The sequence below is a fragment of the Mauremys mutica genome, chromosome 10, assembly GCF_020497125.1.
Source record: "Mauremys mutica isolate MM-2020 ecotype Southern chromosome 10, ASM2049712v1, whole genome shotgun sequence".
In the NCBI taxonomy this organism is placed as follows: Eukaryota; Metazoa; Chordata; order Testudines; family Geoemydidae; genus Mauremys; species Mauremys mutica.
In genome coordinates this window covers 79,138,679-79,153,734 of record NC_059081.1, presented here as the reverse complement: position 1 = coordinate 79,153,734, position 15,056 = coordinate 79,138,679, and the positions used below count along the sequence as shown (strand labels likewise).

Genomic DNA, 15,056 nt, shown 5'->3' with positions numbered 1-15,056 from the left:
GTTTTAAAGAACAGGTTGGACAAACACCTGCCAGCGATGATCTAGGTTTACTTGGTTCTGCCTAAGCACAGGGACTGGACTTGATGACTTCTCGAGGTCCCTTCCATCCCATTTCTATGATTCTATAAGGCAGTGTTTCCCAAGCAGTTGGGACACCGCTTGTCTAGGGAAAGCCCCTGGCGGGCCGGGATGGTTTGTTTACCTGCCGCGTCTGCAGGTCCGGCTGATTGCGGCTCCCACTGGCCGCGATTCGCTGCTCCAGGCCAATGGGGGCTACAGGAAGCGGTGAGGGCCAAGGGATGTGCTGGCTGCTGCTTCCAGCAGCTCCCATTGGCCTGGAGCAGTGAACTGCAGCCAATGGGAGCTGCGATCGGCCAGACCTGTGAACGCGGCAGGTAAACAAACCTGCCCGGCCCGCCAGGGGCTTTCCTTACACAAGCGGCGTCCCAAGTTTGGGAAACGCTGCTCTAAGGCATTAGTTTTTATCAGCTAGGGTAATTAACCACTGGACCAACTTACCATGGGTTGTGGTGAATTCTCTGTCAGTGGAAATCTTTAACTCAAGATTGGATATTTTTCTAGAAGACGTGTTGTAGTGCAAACTGGAATTAATTCTGGCAAGTTCTCTGGCCTGTGTTATACCGGAGTGTAGCAGGGTGGTCCCCTGCTCCTGCCCTGAAGGGCTTAAAACAGCCCAGGAGAGGGCTGGGGCTGGGGCAAGAAGCCTGGGCTGATTGGGGAAAGCAGGCCCAGCTGTGGCTATGCCCCAATCAGGCCCAGCTGGTCCCATAAGAGGCAGTGAGCCAGAAGCCCATCAGTCTCTCTCTAGCTATAGAGGGAGATGGGCCTGGCTGCAGGGAGCTAGACACAGGGTACCTGAGTGGAGCAGGGCTGGGGAAAGGCTGGGGAGCTCCAGCCTGGAAAGCCCCAGGCTGCGGCCTAGCATTGGGCTAACAGGTACTGGGGGTTGCATAGGGCAGCCCAGGGGTAGGCCAAGGCAGCAGGTCCAAACCCTCCTTGCCTGTGATGAGTGGCTGATACTGCAGTCTGCCCCAGAGTGTGGGGCTAGACGATGACTGGCAGTGGCCTTATACTGAGGCGAGGCGGGGATAGAGGGTGGGGGTTCCCCGGGGAGGGGAGACCCTAAGGCTGAGGGGTTACTGCCAGGGGGCAGCACCCCAGGTAGAAGGGCACTGGGTCCAGGGAGGGACACGGGGGGTCAGAGGACAGGCAGATCACTGGCCTGCAGAGGGCGCTCTGGAGCTGGAAGAGCTAATTCCCAGAAGTCACCAGCAGGAGGCGCCACAGGGGCAAGTCCACTCGTCTACACGGAGGGTGGACTAGATGATCACAATGATCCCTTCTGGCCTTGGAATCTCTGAGTTCATCCCCACTTACTGGGTGAAATCCTAGCCCTACTGAAATCAAAGGGAGTTTGGCCATTGATGGCAATGGGGCCAGGATTTCACCCACAGTGTAATGTTTCTTTGCCTTATTTGCTGTAGGCTGGGATGCTTTCGAAAGGAGCCTAAGGGAGATTAGTGCAGAGTTCCCACTGGAAGACATAAAATAATGAAACTCATTGGGAGCTGGACACCTGACTGCCTAAAACACCTTTGAAAATCCCTGCTCCGGTGCCTGGATGTAAGAGGGTTAAAGAGAGCTCAACGGCCATTAGTCTAACACTCCATGTTTTGGTCAGAACACTGTTATTTTAAATTTATATTATATAGATTTAGAAAGGATCCTAATGTCTTCCCTTAGTTTTCAAACGAACACTCCCCAGCTGTCCTGTTAGTCCATACCAGCGTGATCGGAGGGGCCCCACCATGTGACTAGGGTCAGTGCATCGTGACACATGCTCAGAGCAGAGCTGCACTCATATGTGGTGCCAAGAGCATCTTTGGAGATACTGCAAGCTGCCTGTGGTAGGATGGAGCTATTTTAATTTTAATATAGGGATCAAAGAAAAAGTTCGTGTGTATGTAGAGTAGCCAGCTTTCAGCCAGCAGCCTGTTCTTTAAAGGACAATTGAAATGCTAATAGGGTCTAGTCTCTATTTAGGCTTGGAAGAATTAGATTTTTATTGGCAAATGTCAATAAATGCGGATTCCACCATACACTTACAAAGTGATGAAAAAATATTTCCATTGATAATAATCAAAATTTACAGCTAGGCAAAGTAAGACAAATGTTGCTTGAGAACTTCTTAGAGTCAAAGTCCAGCGATTTAGAGCTTTGAATTAGGCTTGTTACAAATGGACTAGCAAATGAATAGTAAAAACAGGGATGCATTCCAGATTTAAGGCTTTGTATATTTTGACGTGTGATGTTGACAATTTGTGCTTGAGTGGCTTATAAAGCTTTGACTTTTGGAATCTTATCAGCCACTGTCATTAATTAATTGTCTGCTCCTGCATAATTTCCTGCAACTTTGAACATTTTAATTGATAAAAACATGCTTCAAGTCCATAATTTGGTTAACCCTGAAAATTTACATCGATAAAAATGCTCAAAAATAAATATTGATATTATCTATCAAAATGATAAAAAAAAATAAAAATAGAATTCTGCCAAGCCTTTCTATATTATAGGTTATCCTCATCAGTGCCAGCATTCTGCCAAAGGTTACAGCAGAGACTCTATTAAGGGCCAGATTTGGCTTTCTTTACTCATGAGAGTAATACCACTGAAATCATTAGGACTGCACACGGGTTAGATCCTGCTGATGCTTACACCCATTTAACATTATGCATATGCGTCGTCTCATTGACTTCAATTAAGTTTTTATAACACGTACTACTCATGTCTGTAATATGCTTATAACAGTTATTACTCATTTGTTAACCCTTTATAGACAATTGATAAGCGTAACCTTAACATATAATGTGGTTAAAAAACATTCTATACAAAGTTTCAACTGAAAGCAAATTTTTAAGTTACAGTGTATATCCCTGAAAAACAGTTATTTATAATGGAAATGACAGATCCTGAATTCTAAAGGCACACACAAAAGATACCGTAATACCCGGCTGAGGCTCGGGTAGTAAAACCCCCGCACCTCAAAGCAGTATTCCTTCAGGCTCCAGCAGCAGGTAGTTTTGTAGGGGTTTGGGCACAGGTAATGAGGGGATAAGGTAGTGGCATTTGCTGCCAAACTGGTTCCGAATGGCGAAACGGCACAAATGTTGCAGACACCTAGGTGTGCATGCCAGCATGAAAAAGGATTCATAAAAGGGCAGGTGCATCTGTAAAGCAAGAGAGAGTAAATCTTGAATTCAGTTTTTGGATAAGCTAGACAAAACAGAACATTTTCAAACTGAAAATCAATGGCACGATGAGATTAAGTAAGGTAACAGCATTACCGAAACAGCATTATCGCATGTTAAGAAGTCTAGGTATTGGTAGGATTCTCTGAGATGAAACACAGCTATAAAAGTAATTCCCATCCGAAAGGACACACACAACATTTCTGCAGGTACAACACCTCATTGTGGAAAACAGTTTTATTTGTTTGTGATTTTAAATGTACTTGACAGCAGAATTCTTCATAAAGCATTAGCGTGCTGACGCGAAGTACAGGAGACATGGAGCGTCTAAGATGGCTGCTTAATCCTTGGTAGAAACAACTGCAGAAAGCACAGAGAACAGGCCTTAGATGCCATTTTTCTTTTTCTTACCAAGTGTGGCTGGGGTAGATCTACAAGGATCGAAGGCTGCAGCAGCAATCAGCGACTGCCATTGTAGTGCTCATTGCCGCATACCTATATGCTGCCATCCACCGGTTGTAAACATACAAGGGTGAGATTTTAGCTGGGCTGAGGCCTGGTCTCCCTGGCTAACAATTTGATGTACACCCAGAAAAGGAAGGCGGTGGGGGAGATTTTAAATGTTGTAGCCCTAGGTCTTCACAGGAGTTTGGGCCCCATTGACTCTGTGGGGCAAGGCTGGGGGTTTTCAAAGGATTGACAAAGGCCAGGTTTGCGCTTTGTAAAGCCCAGCCTTGTCCCACAGCATCTAGCTTGGCTCTTATGACCCGAGGACACAAAAAACACAGGCCTGAGCTTGGTGAGCTAAGCAGGAACTCTGTTAGTGGAAGGAAGCAATAGAAATAGGGGGGGACGTACTGCAGCCATTCAAAGCCGTTCACAAATACACCAAGCGACAGATGCTAGATCGCTGCTGTGGTTACAAGAGCAGTGCAAAGAGACCGAATGCTGCCATAAAGGGGCAGCTGATGATTGCCCTGGTATGGGGCATTATGCCAGCCCCTCCTGGCCTCCTTAAAAACAACGAGGCATCCGGTGGCACCTTAAAGACTAACAGATTTATTTGGGCATAAGCTTTCGTGGGTAAAAAATCCACTTCTTCAGATGCATGAAATACCCATGAAAGCTTATGCCCAAATAAATCTGTTAGTCTTTAAGGTGCCACCGGATGCCTCATTGTTTTTGTGGATCCAGACTAACATGGCTACCCCCTGATACTTGCCGCCTTAGGCAGGGGGCATATTGGGGCTGGCTAGGAGCAGGGAGGGGGGGTCCAGGTGAAAGGGGACATGATGGGGACTAGTGAGGGAGGGGCCAGAGTGCAGTTTGCTGGCGGAAGGAACAGTCCCTAGGGAACAATTCTGGCTGGTGCTAGCTAGAGCTGTGCGGTGGCTTCCCAGGACTGGGGAGGGTGTAACGGTGGCTTACAACCACTCTTGCCTTCCTTCCCTGACCCAAGCCAAGTGTGAACTCAGAATATTCGAGGACTGTCCCACGGTGGCAAGACTGAGAGGGGATGAGAGCACATCTGCAGGGAAATCGGAGGTTTGATTGTAGCACGGGCAGGCATACCTGGGTGAGCTTTCATCTAGCTAGCACGGCAAAAATAGTGCCCGTGAAGCTGTGGTGGCACAAGTGTACCTATTCGGGGTCCCTGGGTAGGCATGTACAGCTCACACTGTTGCATCTACACTCACACGCACCGACTCCGTGGGTGCTCCAGGGCTGGAGCATCCACGGGGAAAAAATGGTGAGTGCTGAGTACCCACCGGCAGCCTCCCTATCAGCTCTCCTCCACCCCCCAAGTGCCTCCTCACCACCATGGGCCCCATGGATCAGTGCCTCCCCCTCCCTCCCCGTGCCTCCTGCCCACTGCAATCAGCTGTTTTGCGGTGTGCAGGAGGTTGGGAGGGAGAAGCGAGGATGGGGTACGCTCAGGGGAGGGGGTGGAATGGGGCGGGAAGAGTGGGGCAGGGTTGGAGTGGGGCGGGGGTGTGGCATTGAGGGAAGGGTGGAGTGGGGGCGAGGTCTGGGACATAGCTGGGGATCGAGCACCCTCTGGCACAATGAAAAGTCAGTGCCTGTGTCTACACTGCTGGTTTTATCGCTACTAGCTAGATCAAATCCGGTGCGGGTATCCCTAGCTGAACTGCAATATCATCTTAGACTGTAGTGTAGACGTTCCCTGAGGAGACAGAGCAGAAAAGCAGGTGGCCTTGTGATTAAGGCTGCATCCTGGAGACCGGGGTTGTGTTCCCAGCTCTGCCACAGACTCCTTGTGAGACTCTGGGTAACTCCCTTACAGTCTCTATGTCTCAGTTGCCACTCTCTTGTGAGGCTCGCTGCATTCAAGATTGTGTGGTGCTCAGATATAGCTATCATCCCAAGACCATATGCCAGAGATTGCTAGTGCAAACTATCTAGAACTATAACAGGGTTCAAAAAAGAACTAGATAAGTTCATGGAGGATAGATCCATCAATGGCTAGTAGCCAGGTTGGGCAGGGATTCAAAACCATGCCCTGAAGTGTGCCTAGCCTGTGTTTGCCAGAAGCTGGGAATGGGCAACTGGGCTTTCACTTGATTGCCTGTTCTGTTCATTCCCTCTGGGGCACCTAACATTAGCTACTGTCGGAAGACAGGAGACTGGGCTAGATGGACCTTTGGTCTGACTCAGTCTGGCCGCTTTTATGTTCTTATCTAGGGATCATGGTGCCTTGAGTTTCTGCATGCCAATGCCGCAAAGGTGCAATGAGCATCTCATGTTCTAACACTGTCTCTGCAGCCTTCACTCTTCAGAACTTCCTCTTTTCAGCATTCTCTCACAAATCTCACCAGGAAGGGACACGCCCTTATTTCCAGAAACAGCAGCAAAACGGCTCACACTGAATTTTTCCCCTGAACATTTACATTTTGTTGGGTGACTCCAGCACGCGTGACAGGGACAGGCTTGGCCATACTCCTCTGTATGCCCATGGCAGAGACAGCACTAGAAGTGCAAGGGCTTCCCCCACTCTTCACACCAATGCAACCTCAGCTGGGACCTGGAGGAATCTCTCCTAGGAATGAGATTGTCGTTCAGATTTCAGTCCTTGGCTCCCCTGCTACATAAGGCCAAATGGCTTCATGATGTGGAAACCTGCACACTAGTAGCTGACCTGAGATCACCTATTTATTTCACAAACAGCCATCAGAGGGTAACAACTTTTGATCACTATTAATCTTATTCTAGGTATGCCTGGCAAGGGTCCTGTGGAAAAAATAGTATGTAATCGAGACTGTATCGTAATGCATGTGTGCAAGAGGGGTTGAGTTAACGTTGCCAGGCATTGCTTAACTATTGAATGCTTAACTTTGCAACCTTAATGGTCTTCTAATGTAGGGTTTTTGTGTGTGCAATTATTATTTCTAGTACAGTAATGCTTAGAGAGGCAGATCGAAATTGGGACCTCATTGTGCTCGGTGCTGTACAAACAAGACAGGCCTCACTCCACAGCACTTCCAGTCTAAGTAGACAAGTGGTGGGAAGGGACATAGAGCGGCTCGTGCAAGGTCCCGCAGATGGTCAGTGGCACAGCCAGTCTCCTGAGTCCTAGGTAAGTGCCATGCCCATTGTACCATGCTGCCTCCAGCTTGGGTCGGAAATAGAACTGACTAGAGGACTCAGGCTGTATTTCCCTTTACTCTCAGCTATGCACTGCCCCGCCATTATTTTTGTTACTCTCCAACATTTAAAAAACGAAATAAACTGAAAACTAAAGCTATTCTGAGCCTTTCTCTTCTAACAGACATTGAGCTAAGGCCGGCTTTGTGCAGACTGTCAATATGGAGAAAACTGGAAAGCACATTCAAAACAAGCGTTCCGTTGTTGGCCCTTTTGACTGTAACTTTGTATGCTTGGATTTGCATTGACCATCGCAACTCATTTCTTGTCATCAGTGCAGGACCTGCAGGGAAGTGATGTCACAAATGCACGTATCAGTTACCACGTTGGGCCGTCTTGTGCTCTCACGCTGGTGTAAATCAGGAGTAACGCTTTTTGAACTGATGGCATTAATCGAGTGTAAAACTTAGGTCTGGGCTATATAAAACGTTCCCAGGGTAAACATTCTTTTTTTAAGGTCAGTTTGAACATATTTTAATCTTCATTTTGGAGTTGCTCTTTTCCATTTGCTCCATCCGCTGGAAACTGTACTTGGCCTGGATGCCATTTGGCTAGTTTCATTTTTAGAGCAGGCTCCTATGCAATTGGGTGCAAAAGCAGGGGCTCGATTTTTCCTTGCCTTGCACTGGTCTGGTTATTGACATGTGTGCAGGGCAGGTGGAAGAGGCAGCCATTCTGATGGTGGGAGTGGTGTGGGAAGGAACGTGCAGTGCTCAAAGTCTCATGGTGGCGTGGCCTCAGGCTCTGTGGGACATCAGCCCATGTCTTGGGAGGCAAAACTACGCCACTGGCTATAGGCATATCTAATAAACCAGCCCAGAGCTTTCCTACCTGAAATATCTCCTCTGGAATAGCCTCCCGCCACTGCTCGGAGATGGGGACTTGAGAGTAGGAATTGAAGAGGATTTCAATGATCTCTGGCACAGATGCACAAGACCTCAGCACCTAGAGGAACAAATGCAGAGGTGATGTTGTGAGGTTTCACTGGGGGTGCCGTACACGCCTCAGGGCTGAGGCTCTTCAAAAACCCAAATGTGGACGACTGGAGGTTTCACTTTTCATTGTGTCACTAAATGAAAGGATCAGAGGCAGGGCCGGCTCCAGACCCCAGCGCGCCAAGCACGCGCTTGGGGTGGCGTCCCACGGGAGGGCAGCAGGCGGCTCCGGCGGACCTCCCGCAGGCATGGCTGCGGAGGCTCCGCTGGTCCCGCGGCTCCGGTGGACCTCCCGCAGACGTGCCTGCGGAGGCTCCGCTGGTCCCGAGGCTCCGGTGGACCTCCCGCAGACGTGCCTGCGGAGGGTCCGCTGGTCCCGAGGCTCCGCTGGACCTCCCGCAGACGTGCCTGGGGAGGGTCCGCTGGTCCCGAGGCTCCGGTGGAGCATCTGCAGGCATGCCTGTGGGAGGTCCACCGGAGCCGCGGACCAGCGGACCCTCCGCAGGCCCGTCTGCAGGAGGTCCACGGGCGCCGTGGGACTGGCGAGCGCCAGAGCGCGCCCCCCGGCGTGCCGCCCTGCTTGGGGCGGCACAAATCCTAGAGCCGCCCCTGATCAGAGGTTTCGCCAATGACAGCCCAATTGTCTGTGTGAGCCACTTAACCAAGGCAGTCCTTGGGAATGGTGCACACAATATTAAAAGAAGTTCTGCTCTGTAGCAAGTCCCTAAATCTCCTTCATATGCAAAAATCATTGGAAGGCTTGCTTTCATTGTGAGGTTATTTTTGCTGGATGCACCATTTGCTTTTTGTTTACACTCTTTGCTTGTGCATAAGCCAGGATAATATTTTCTTTATGGTTTGAGGTAAAATCAATGAAATGCAAAGCAATAGCAAGACTACTTTGATGACAAAAATACAAAGTTGATATGCCATGGCTCTGTGATAGATAGATAGATACATAGGGCACTGTCTGTTTCCTAGCCTCCACAACAAAGCTAGTTTCAGCCTATCCTAACCCTTTTCCCCCTTACCCTCCTATAGACATCATACACCCATCACCACAAAACATTTCAATCACTCCACATTTCATTACTCCAGGCAGCAAGATCCCAGTGAAAGGTTACCGCCTCTCAAGTCAGATTGAATTTGAGCACTTTCACAGGCCATCAACAAGTCACCCCTTTACAAAGCAAAGTACTCTGGGTAAAATTTTAAAAAGTGTCCAAATGACGTAGGTGTCTAAGGCCAATGGAACATTCTCAGCAGGATATAAACCTCTCTGATCACTGAACTAAGTTTCCAACATATATTTAATTAACACAAACATGGACGCCAATAAGCCCCTGCACTTTTGAAAACTTTACCCTCTGTCTGCATGTGACCAGCATTTCTCATTAAAAGATGATTTAAAGCCAAATGATATAGGACGCTAAGGGCCTGATGCTGAGAGGCACTCAGCACCTCTCAAGGCCAGGTGGCAAAAAATATATGGGGTGTGATTCACCACTGTGTAACTTAGGCTATGTCTACGCTGTGGGCTGCTACAGCCGTGCCGCTAAAAGGCGCGCGGCGTAGCTGCTGTTTGTCAGCAGGAGAGAGTTCTCTTGCCGACAAAGCGCTGTTCCCACCGATGCTTTTCGTCAGCAAAACTTTTGTCGTTCGAGGGTGTGGTTTTTTCTGTCGTTCAGGTTCCAGCATAGACGAAGCCTTAGCGGAGGCGCACCAGCCACAGACTGGACTAATGAAGTGCTGAATTGGGCACATAAAAAAATCACCCTGTACGCAGTTGTTCACATGAATTCTTAGTGTAACTGCACTGACTCCAGGGAGGAACATCACAGATTTTGAGACAGATGGATAAATCGAACAACCTTACCTTGCCTCCTTCCCAAACCCAGAACTATTTGTTTATGTCAGGGGATGTGATGGTCCTTTAAGTTCCCAATGGAACGACGGTAATTAGCTGCCTCCCAGGGTTCAGGTCATAGCTGCAGGTCACCTGGTCCTTAGATCAAAGGCCAACAAGCAGCTAAATGGGGACTGAGCTCCAGCTACTTGCTGGGAGCAGGTAGGCACCTGCCCAAGGCCCCCAGCTCAGGCGAGAAGGCCCTAGAAAGGGGCCAAGCAGTGGGACATGGTTTAGCTGTTTAATTTATCTTGGACTTTTTTTGGTTTGTGAAAGACACTGACATTCTGCTGCAGTTTGAGAGCTTTTACTTGATGCCCTGCCTAGCTTAGAGTTTACTAGCTAGATGCTCCCAGCTCTGATGGTTCTGCCTACACAGGTGTGAGCACAGAGTGGCCTGTGTACATGGGACAGAGTTCATAAGACAGAAGCCTTCTAGGGCCAGGTTAATATCTAGGGTAACGCCATTTTCTTCACTGGTGTTACCCAGAGGAAATGTTTAGTCCTCAACACGTAAGTGAATTGACTGCATGTTGGCAGCATATTTCAAGTTTGTACCCTGCTTTGGGTGCTGTATTCAATTGACAAGTTTCTAAAGAAAATGATGTAAACTTACCGCAAGAAATGTTTCCCTCTCGAAATGGAAGCTGACAGTCACTATTATCGCACTGGAGAACATTTCCCAAAGTGCCTCTGTTGATTTAGGCTCTTCAGGCCCATTTTCAAAAGTGACTTAGGAACTTCATCTAATTGCAAATCAGTGGAGCTCAGGTTTCTAAGTCTATTTTGCAACGCTCCAGTGACTTGCAATGAGGTGTAAGTTAAGAACATAAGAATGGCCATACTGGGTCAGACCAAAGGTCCATCCAGCCCAGTATCCTGTCTACCGACAGTGGCCAATGCCAGGTGCCCCAGAGGGAGTGAACCTAACAGGTAATGATCCAGTGATCTCTCTCCTGCCATCCATCTCCACCTTCTGACAAACAGAGGCTAGGGACACCATTCCTTACCCATCCTGGCTAATAGCCATTAATGGACTTAACCTCCATGAATTTATCCAGTTCTCTTTTAAACGCTGTTATAGTCCTAGCCTTCACAACCTCCTCAGGCAAGGAGTTCCACAGGTTGACTGTGCGCTGTGTGAAGAAGAACTTCCTTTTGTTTGTTTTAAACCTGCTGCCCATTCATTTCATTTGGTGGGCCCTAGTTCTTATATTATGGGAACAAGTAAATAACTTTTCCTTATTCGCTTTCTCCACATCACTCATGATTTTATATACCTCCATCATATCCCCCTTAGTCTCCTCTTTTCTAAGCTGAAAAGTCCTAGCCTCTTTAATCTCTCCTCATATGGGACCCGTTCCAAACCCCTAATCATTTTAGTTGCCCTTCTCTGAACCTTTTCTAATGCCAGTATAGTACTAAGTGCCTAAGTCACTTAGGTACTGTTGAAAATGTTCCCCACTGTCACGCCACGCTATGTGAGTGGGGCACTATTAGCTTGTTGTTCCCGTTCCTACATCGAGTAGAGCTGCTCACCACTCACTCAGCAGCCAGCTGAGTGCTGCCATCGGCCCTTTGAAAGAGGCTTTGTCCTCCCTTCTTTAAAAGAAATGTGTGAGTGAATTTAGTGCTCAGGCAAGGTGCTGGGTGTCTGGCCTCAGAGGGCTAATTCCTCTGCTTAGTTACAGATCAGGGACAGTCCAGGAAACTGCACTGCAAGTTTCAGCCCTCACTGCCCCACCGTAGCCAGAAGGATCACTTCAGAGGAGGCTAAGAGAGCAAGTCAGTCTCTGCTGAGATGGCCAACGGGAGGGATAGCTCAGTGGTTTGAGCATTGGCCTGCTAAACCTAGGGTTGTGAGTTCAATCCTTGAGGGGGCCATTTAGGGAACTGGGGTAAAAATCTGTCTGGGGATTGGTCCTGATTTGAGCAGGGGATTGGACTAGATGACCTTCTGAGGTCCCTTCCAACCCTCATCTTCTATGATGCCAGTGATGTGAACTTCTCTCTGCTGGAAAGTTGCCTGAAACCACCAAATCTTTTTCACATAGGCCACTGCACAGCCCTGGGATGCTAATTGCCCTCCGCCATTACTGGCCTGGATTAGAACTAGCAACCAGTTGGCCAACCTTACTGTAGCCCTTTACTGATCGCCTTGGAAAAGCCTCGCCAATATTTATGCTGGCTAACTGCCTCTGCCTCTAGCCAACGCGTGAGACTGTACCTTCCCAAAGGCCATAGGCCAGATTTTTTGGGAGCCGTGGTTCAGCAGTGTCTGCACTGTGAGATGTGGCCTCCATTGTTGCTTGAAGGCTGCAGTCTGTAGGATACAGGACAGGGGGGAGGCTCCGTTGTAATCAATGGCATTCACATCCGCTTTATTCTGCAGCAAAAACTGGACCAAGCCGTGACTAGCATTCTTGCAGGCTTTGTGGAGAGGACTCTTCTCCTCTTCATCTGTGGTGTTGACATCTGCTCCGTACATAACCAGCAAGCTGCACACCTGCAAGTAGCTTCCTTGCTCCTCTTGTTCTTTTGCCTGTCCGCAAGTCACGCTGAGTGCCGTTTCTTCCCGACTGTTCTTCCTATCCGCACTAGCGCCGTACCTCAAGTACAGGAGAGCGTGATCATAGAGGCCATGTTTAGCTGCTATGTGAAGTGGTGTCTCCTGTGTCTCTTCACTTGGTAGATCAACCATCGCACCATACTTCACCAGCAGTTTGGCACATCTGTAATGAAGTGACACGGCCATTTACTGAAGGAGAAATGGAAGCTGAGTTGCATGACTTGGTTATTATTGGGCCATCTTTTCTACCTCCCATTAGCGAGACCACTAAGATTAGAGAAAACAGATCTACGAGCCCATAAGCTCGAGTGGCCGCCACTGACTTTTGATGGGACGTGTGCTCCTAATTCACTTAGGTACTATTGGCATGATGGGACACGAGGTTGAAGGAATGGAAACAATGTGGTTAAGGCTGGGGTGGCTCACCTTGACGGGGTGCCCACGCGAATCCAAAACACATGAGCGGCCTTTATTTAAAAATGAACTGAAATGTAATGTAAATTGTTTTTTCTTTAAGAACAATGCACAGAAAAATCGGCAGCGTCTGCCCGAGATGGTTGCAGTGCGGCAGATGCAAGGCAGCCAGCACATGCTGGGCCACCAGAAGGGGAAAAAATGTTTTGTGTGTGTGCTTTTTAGAAAACACTCTTATCCTGCTACTTATGGCCAGTGCAGAAGAGGAGGGAGTGGGGGATGCTTGGCAAGCCGGTGCTGTGTGGGCATCCCGTGTATCGAGGGTGGTGTGCAAGAGCAGGGGGAAGCATAGAGATGAAACTGGTAAAAGGAAGCAGGCGGACATCCTGGGTGGGCTGGGATGTGACCTGATAAGAAGTCTGAGACGGAGTGCTATGTAGGCCCTGGAAAGGGGGAACAAGAAGGTTAAGCTTGCTGCAGCGAGGAAAGGAGAGACAATGGAGGTGTCAAACAGGTGTAGATGCTGCGGTCAAATCAGTGGGTGAGACATCTGTGTTTTGAAGGGGGTGGTGGTCAGGCCCAGGGTTCTGGCACCATCCCACCCAGGATAGGGAGCCCAGCATGAGGCTGCATCATCATGTCGCTGCATCTGGAAGGGGCTTCACCCACAAGGGAGCCCACTCGGAATAAGCACTGAGGGTGATGTGTGGGGGGAGCTCTCGGAGTCTGATAACAGCATAGCACTGGCGACTTGACCTTGAGGCAAACATCCCTTGATCCAGTGTAGAGCCCCCTCTGTTCTTCAAACAGCTGTGAGTCATCAGACCTGGTAAGTCTCCTCCGGAGACATCCAGTTTCCAGCCCCCTCTGCTGGGCTTTTCAGGCAACCTCTCAGGAACCCCAGAGAAGGAGCCTGAAATGAGCCCAGAGGCTCTGCATCCTGGCAGGGATGGCTTCCTTGCTTCCCTCTCCCTTATCTATCCAAGGTACTTATACGGCTTCCATCACCTCAGTGTTTAAAGCATTCATCTTCACCACACTCTCATGCTATCCCCAGCCAGAGGCGGAACTGCAGCAAGGAGAGGCTCAGTGATGGCCACACAGGACGGCTGTAGCGGCGTAGGGAATTGAACCTGGGTCTCCCTGGCAGAGCTACACAGCAGCTGTGGTTTCCCTGCAGAGCCAGCTGGGGGGGAGGGGACAGCAGGTTGCAGTGCGGAGTAGGGGGCAGACAGGAAGCTCATCAGCAGATTGGTGAGAGAGCAAGATTCTGGGTCTCCCTCCCCAGAAAATACTCCATAGGGAGAAGGGGGGATCTCCTGGCCCTGCCAGAGCTTAGGGGAAAAGGTCTTGTTGCCTCAGGCAAGACAGGAAAATCAGGGGTGGGGGGGGGAAGGTGAAACTCAAGGAGGAAGCAGGAGCATGGGGGAGGGAGGGAGTTAGAGAGGATTATGGAAATGAGGTCATGCATATTCACTGAGCATGCGTATTGGGGTGGTATTTGCATAATCCTCCAAATCCACAGCCTTATCAACACTGGAGCAAGGTGAGAGCAGCCCGCTCCCTGCATGCCATGGCTGCGCCTAGCCGTTAGCTCCTCTATCCAGCTTTGGGGACTGCGGTTCACACCGCCACCGACAAGCGCTTTCCGGGCGCAGGGGAGAAAGGCGGTCATCTTTGGCTTATGTGAAAGAGTCTTCTAGCCCCAGCTGTTTAAAAGTTAAAGCTGTGACTCTGGCTGATTGCTGCAAGTGCAGCAAACGCTGGGCTAAGGTCCCGGGCCTTGGCCACACGAGGAGAAAGGAAGGGCACCGGTTGGAGAGGTTCACACTCAATACCAACCCCAGGCAGTTGACAAATGTTGGGTGTCAGTGCCTGGTTGCAATGCCTGGGCCACGATGGGGTCTGGCTGTATCAGTGTAGCCTGTGGTTTCTTCTCCATATGGAAAGATACGATGCTTCAGCCAGTCCTCCCAGTGCCATCCCTACAACTGCCCCAAAGCCCCAGCTCTCAGCAAGGTCTCTGGGCACTACATAGTAGGTGGTCCTGGAGACCCAGCGTCTACTGGTACAGGCAAGGTTACAAGGTGGCCACTGCGTGTGGATGTGCCAGAAAGGTTTTGTCAAAATCAATGTTGCTCTGGAGACACATTAAATTATTGCAAGGACGCATGAGACCATCAGCCAGTTCATGCAATCAATGTGTCTGCAGTCGTTTCATCTCTCGGTGTAGATACCATCCCCAGAGTGTGATGCAGACTATCCATATAATCCAACTCTTGTCTGACAGGTATGCCTTA

The 15,056-nt window shown here is 49.4% G+C and overlaps 1 protein-coding gene across 1 annotated transcript in view; it reads right to left on the bottom strand.

Moving 5' to 3' along the window:
* Positions 1–3,062: 3,062 nt before the first annotated feature.
* ASB18 (ankyrin repeat and SOCS box containing 18) overlaps positions 3,063–15,056 on the bottom strand; it is a 35,609-nt gene continuing 23,615 nt past the window's right edge. Inside the window, exons 3-5 of the mRNA XM_045031894.1 lie at positions 12,001–12,505; positions 7,764–7,877; positions 3,063–3,248 (exon numbers count right to left, since the gene is read on the bottom strand). Of these exons, the coding sequence (XP_044887829.1) occupies positions 3,063–3,248; positions 7,764–7,877; positions 12,001–12,505 (805 nt within the window). The remainder of the gene's footprint in view (positions 3,249–7,763; positions 7,878–12,000; positions 12,506–15,056) is intronic.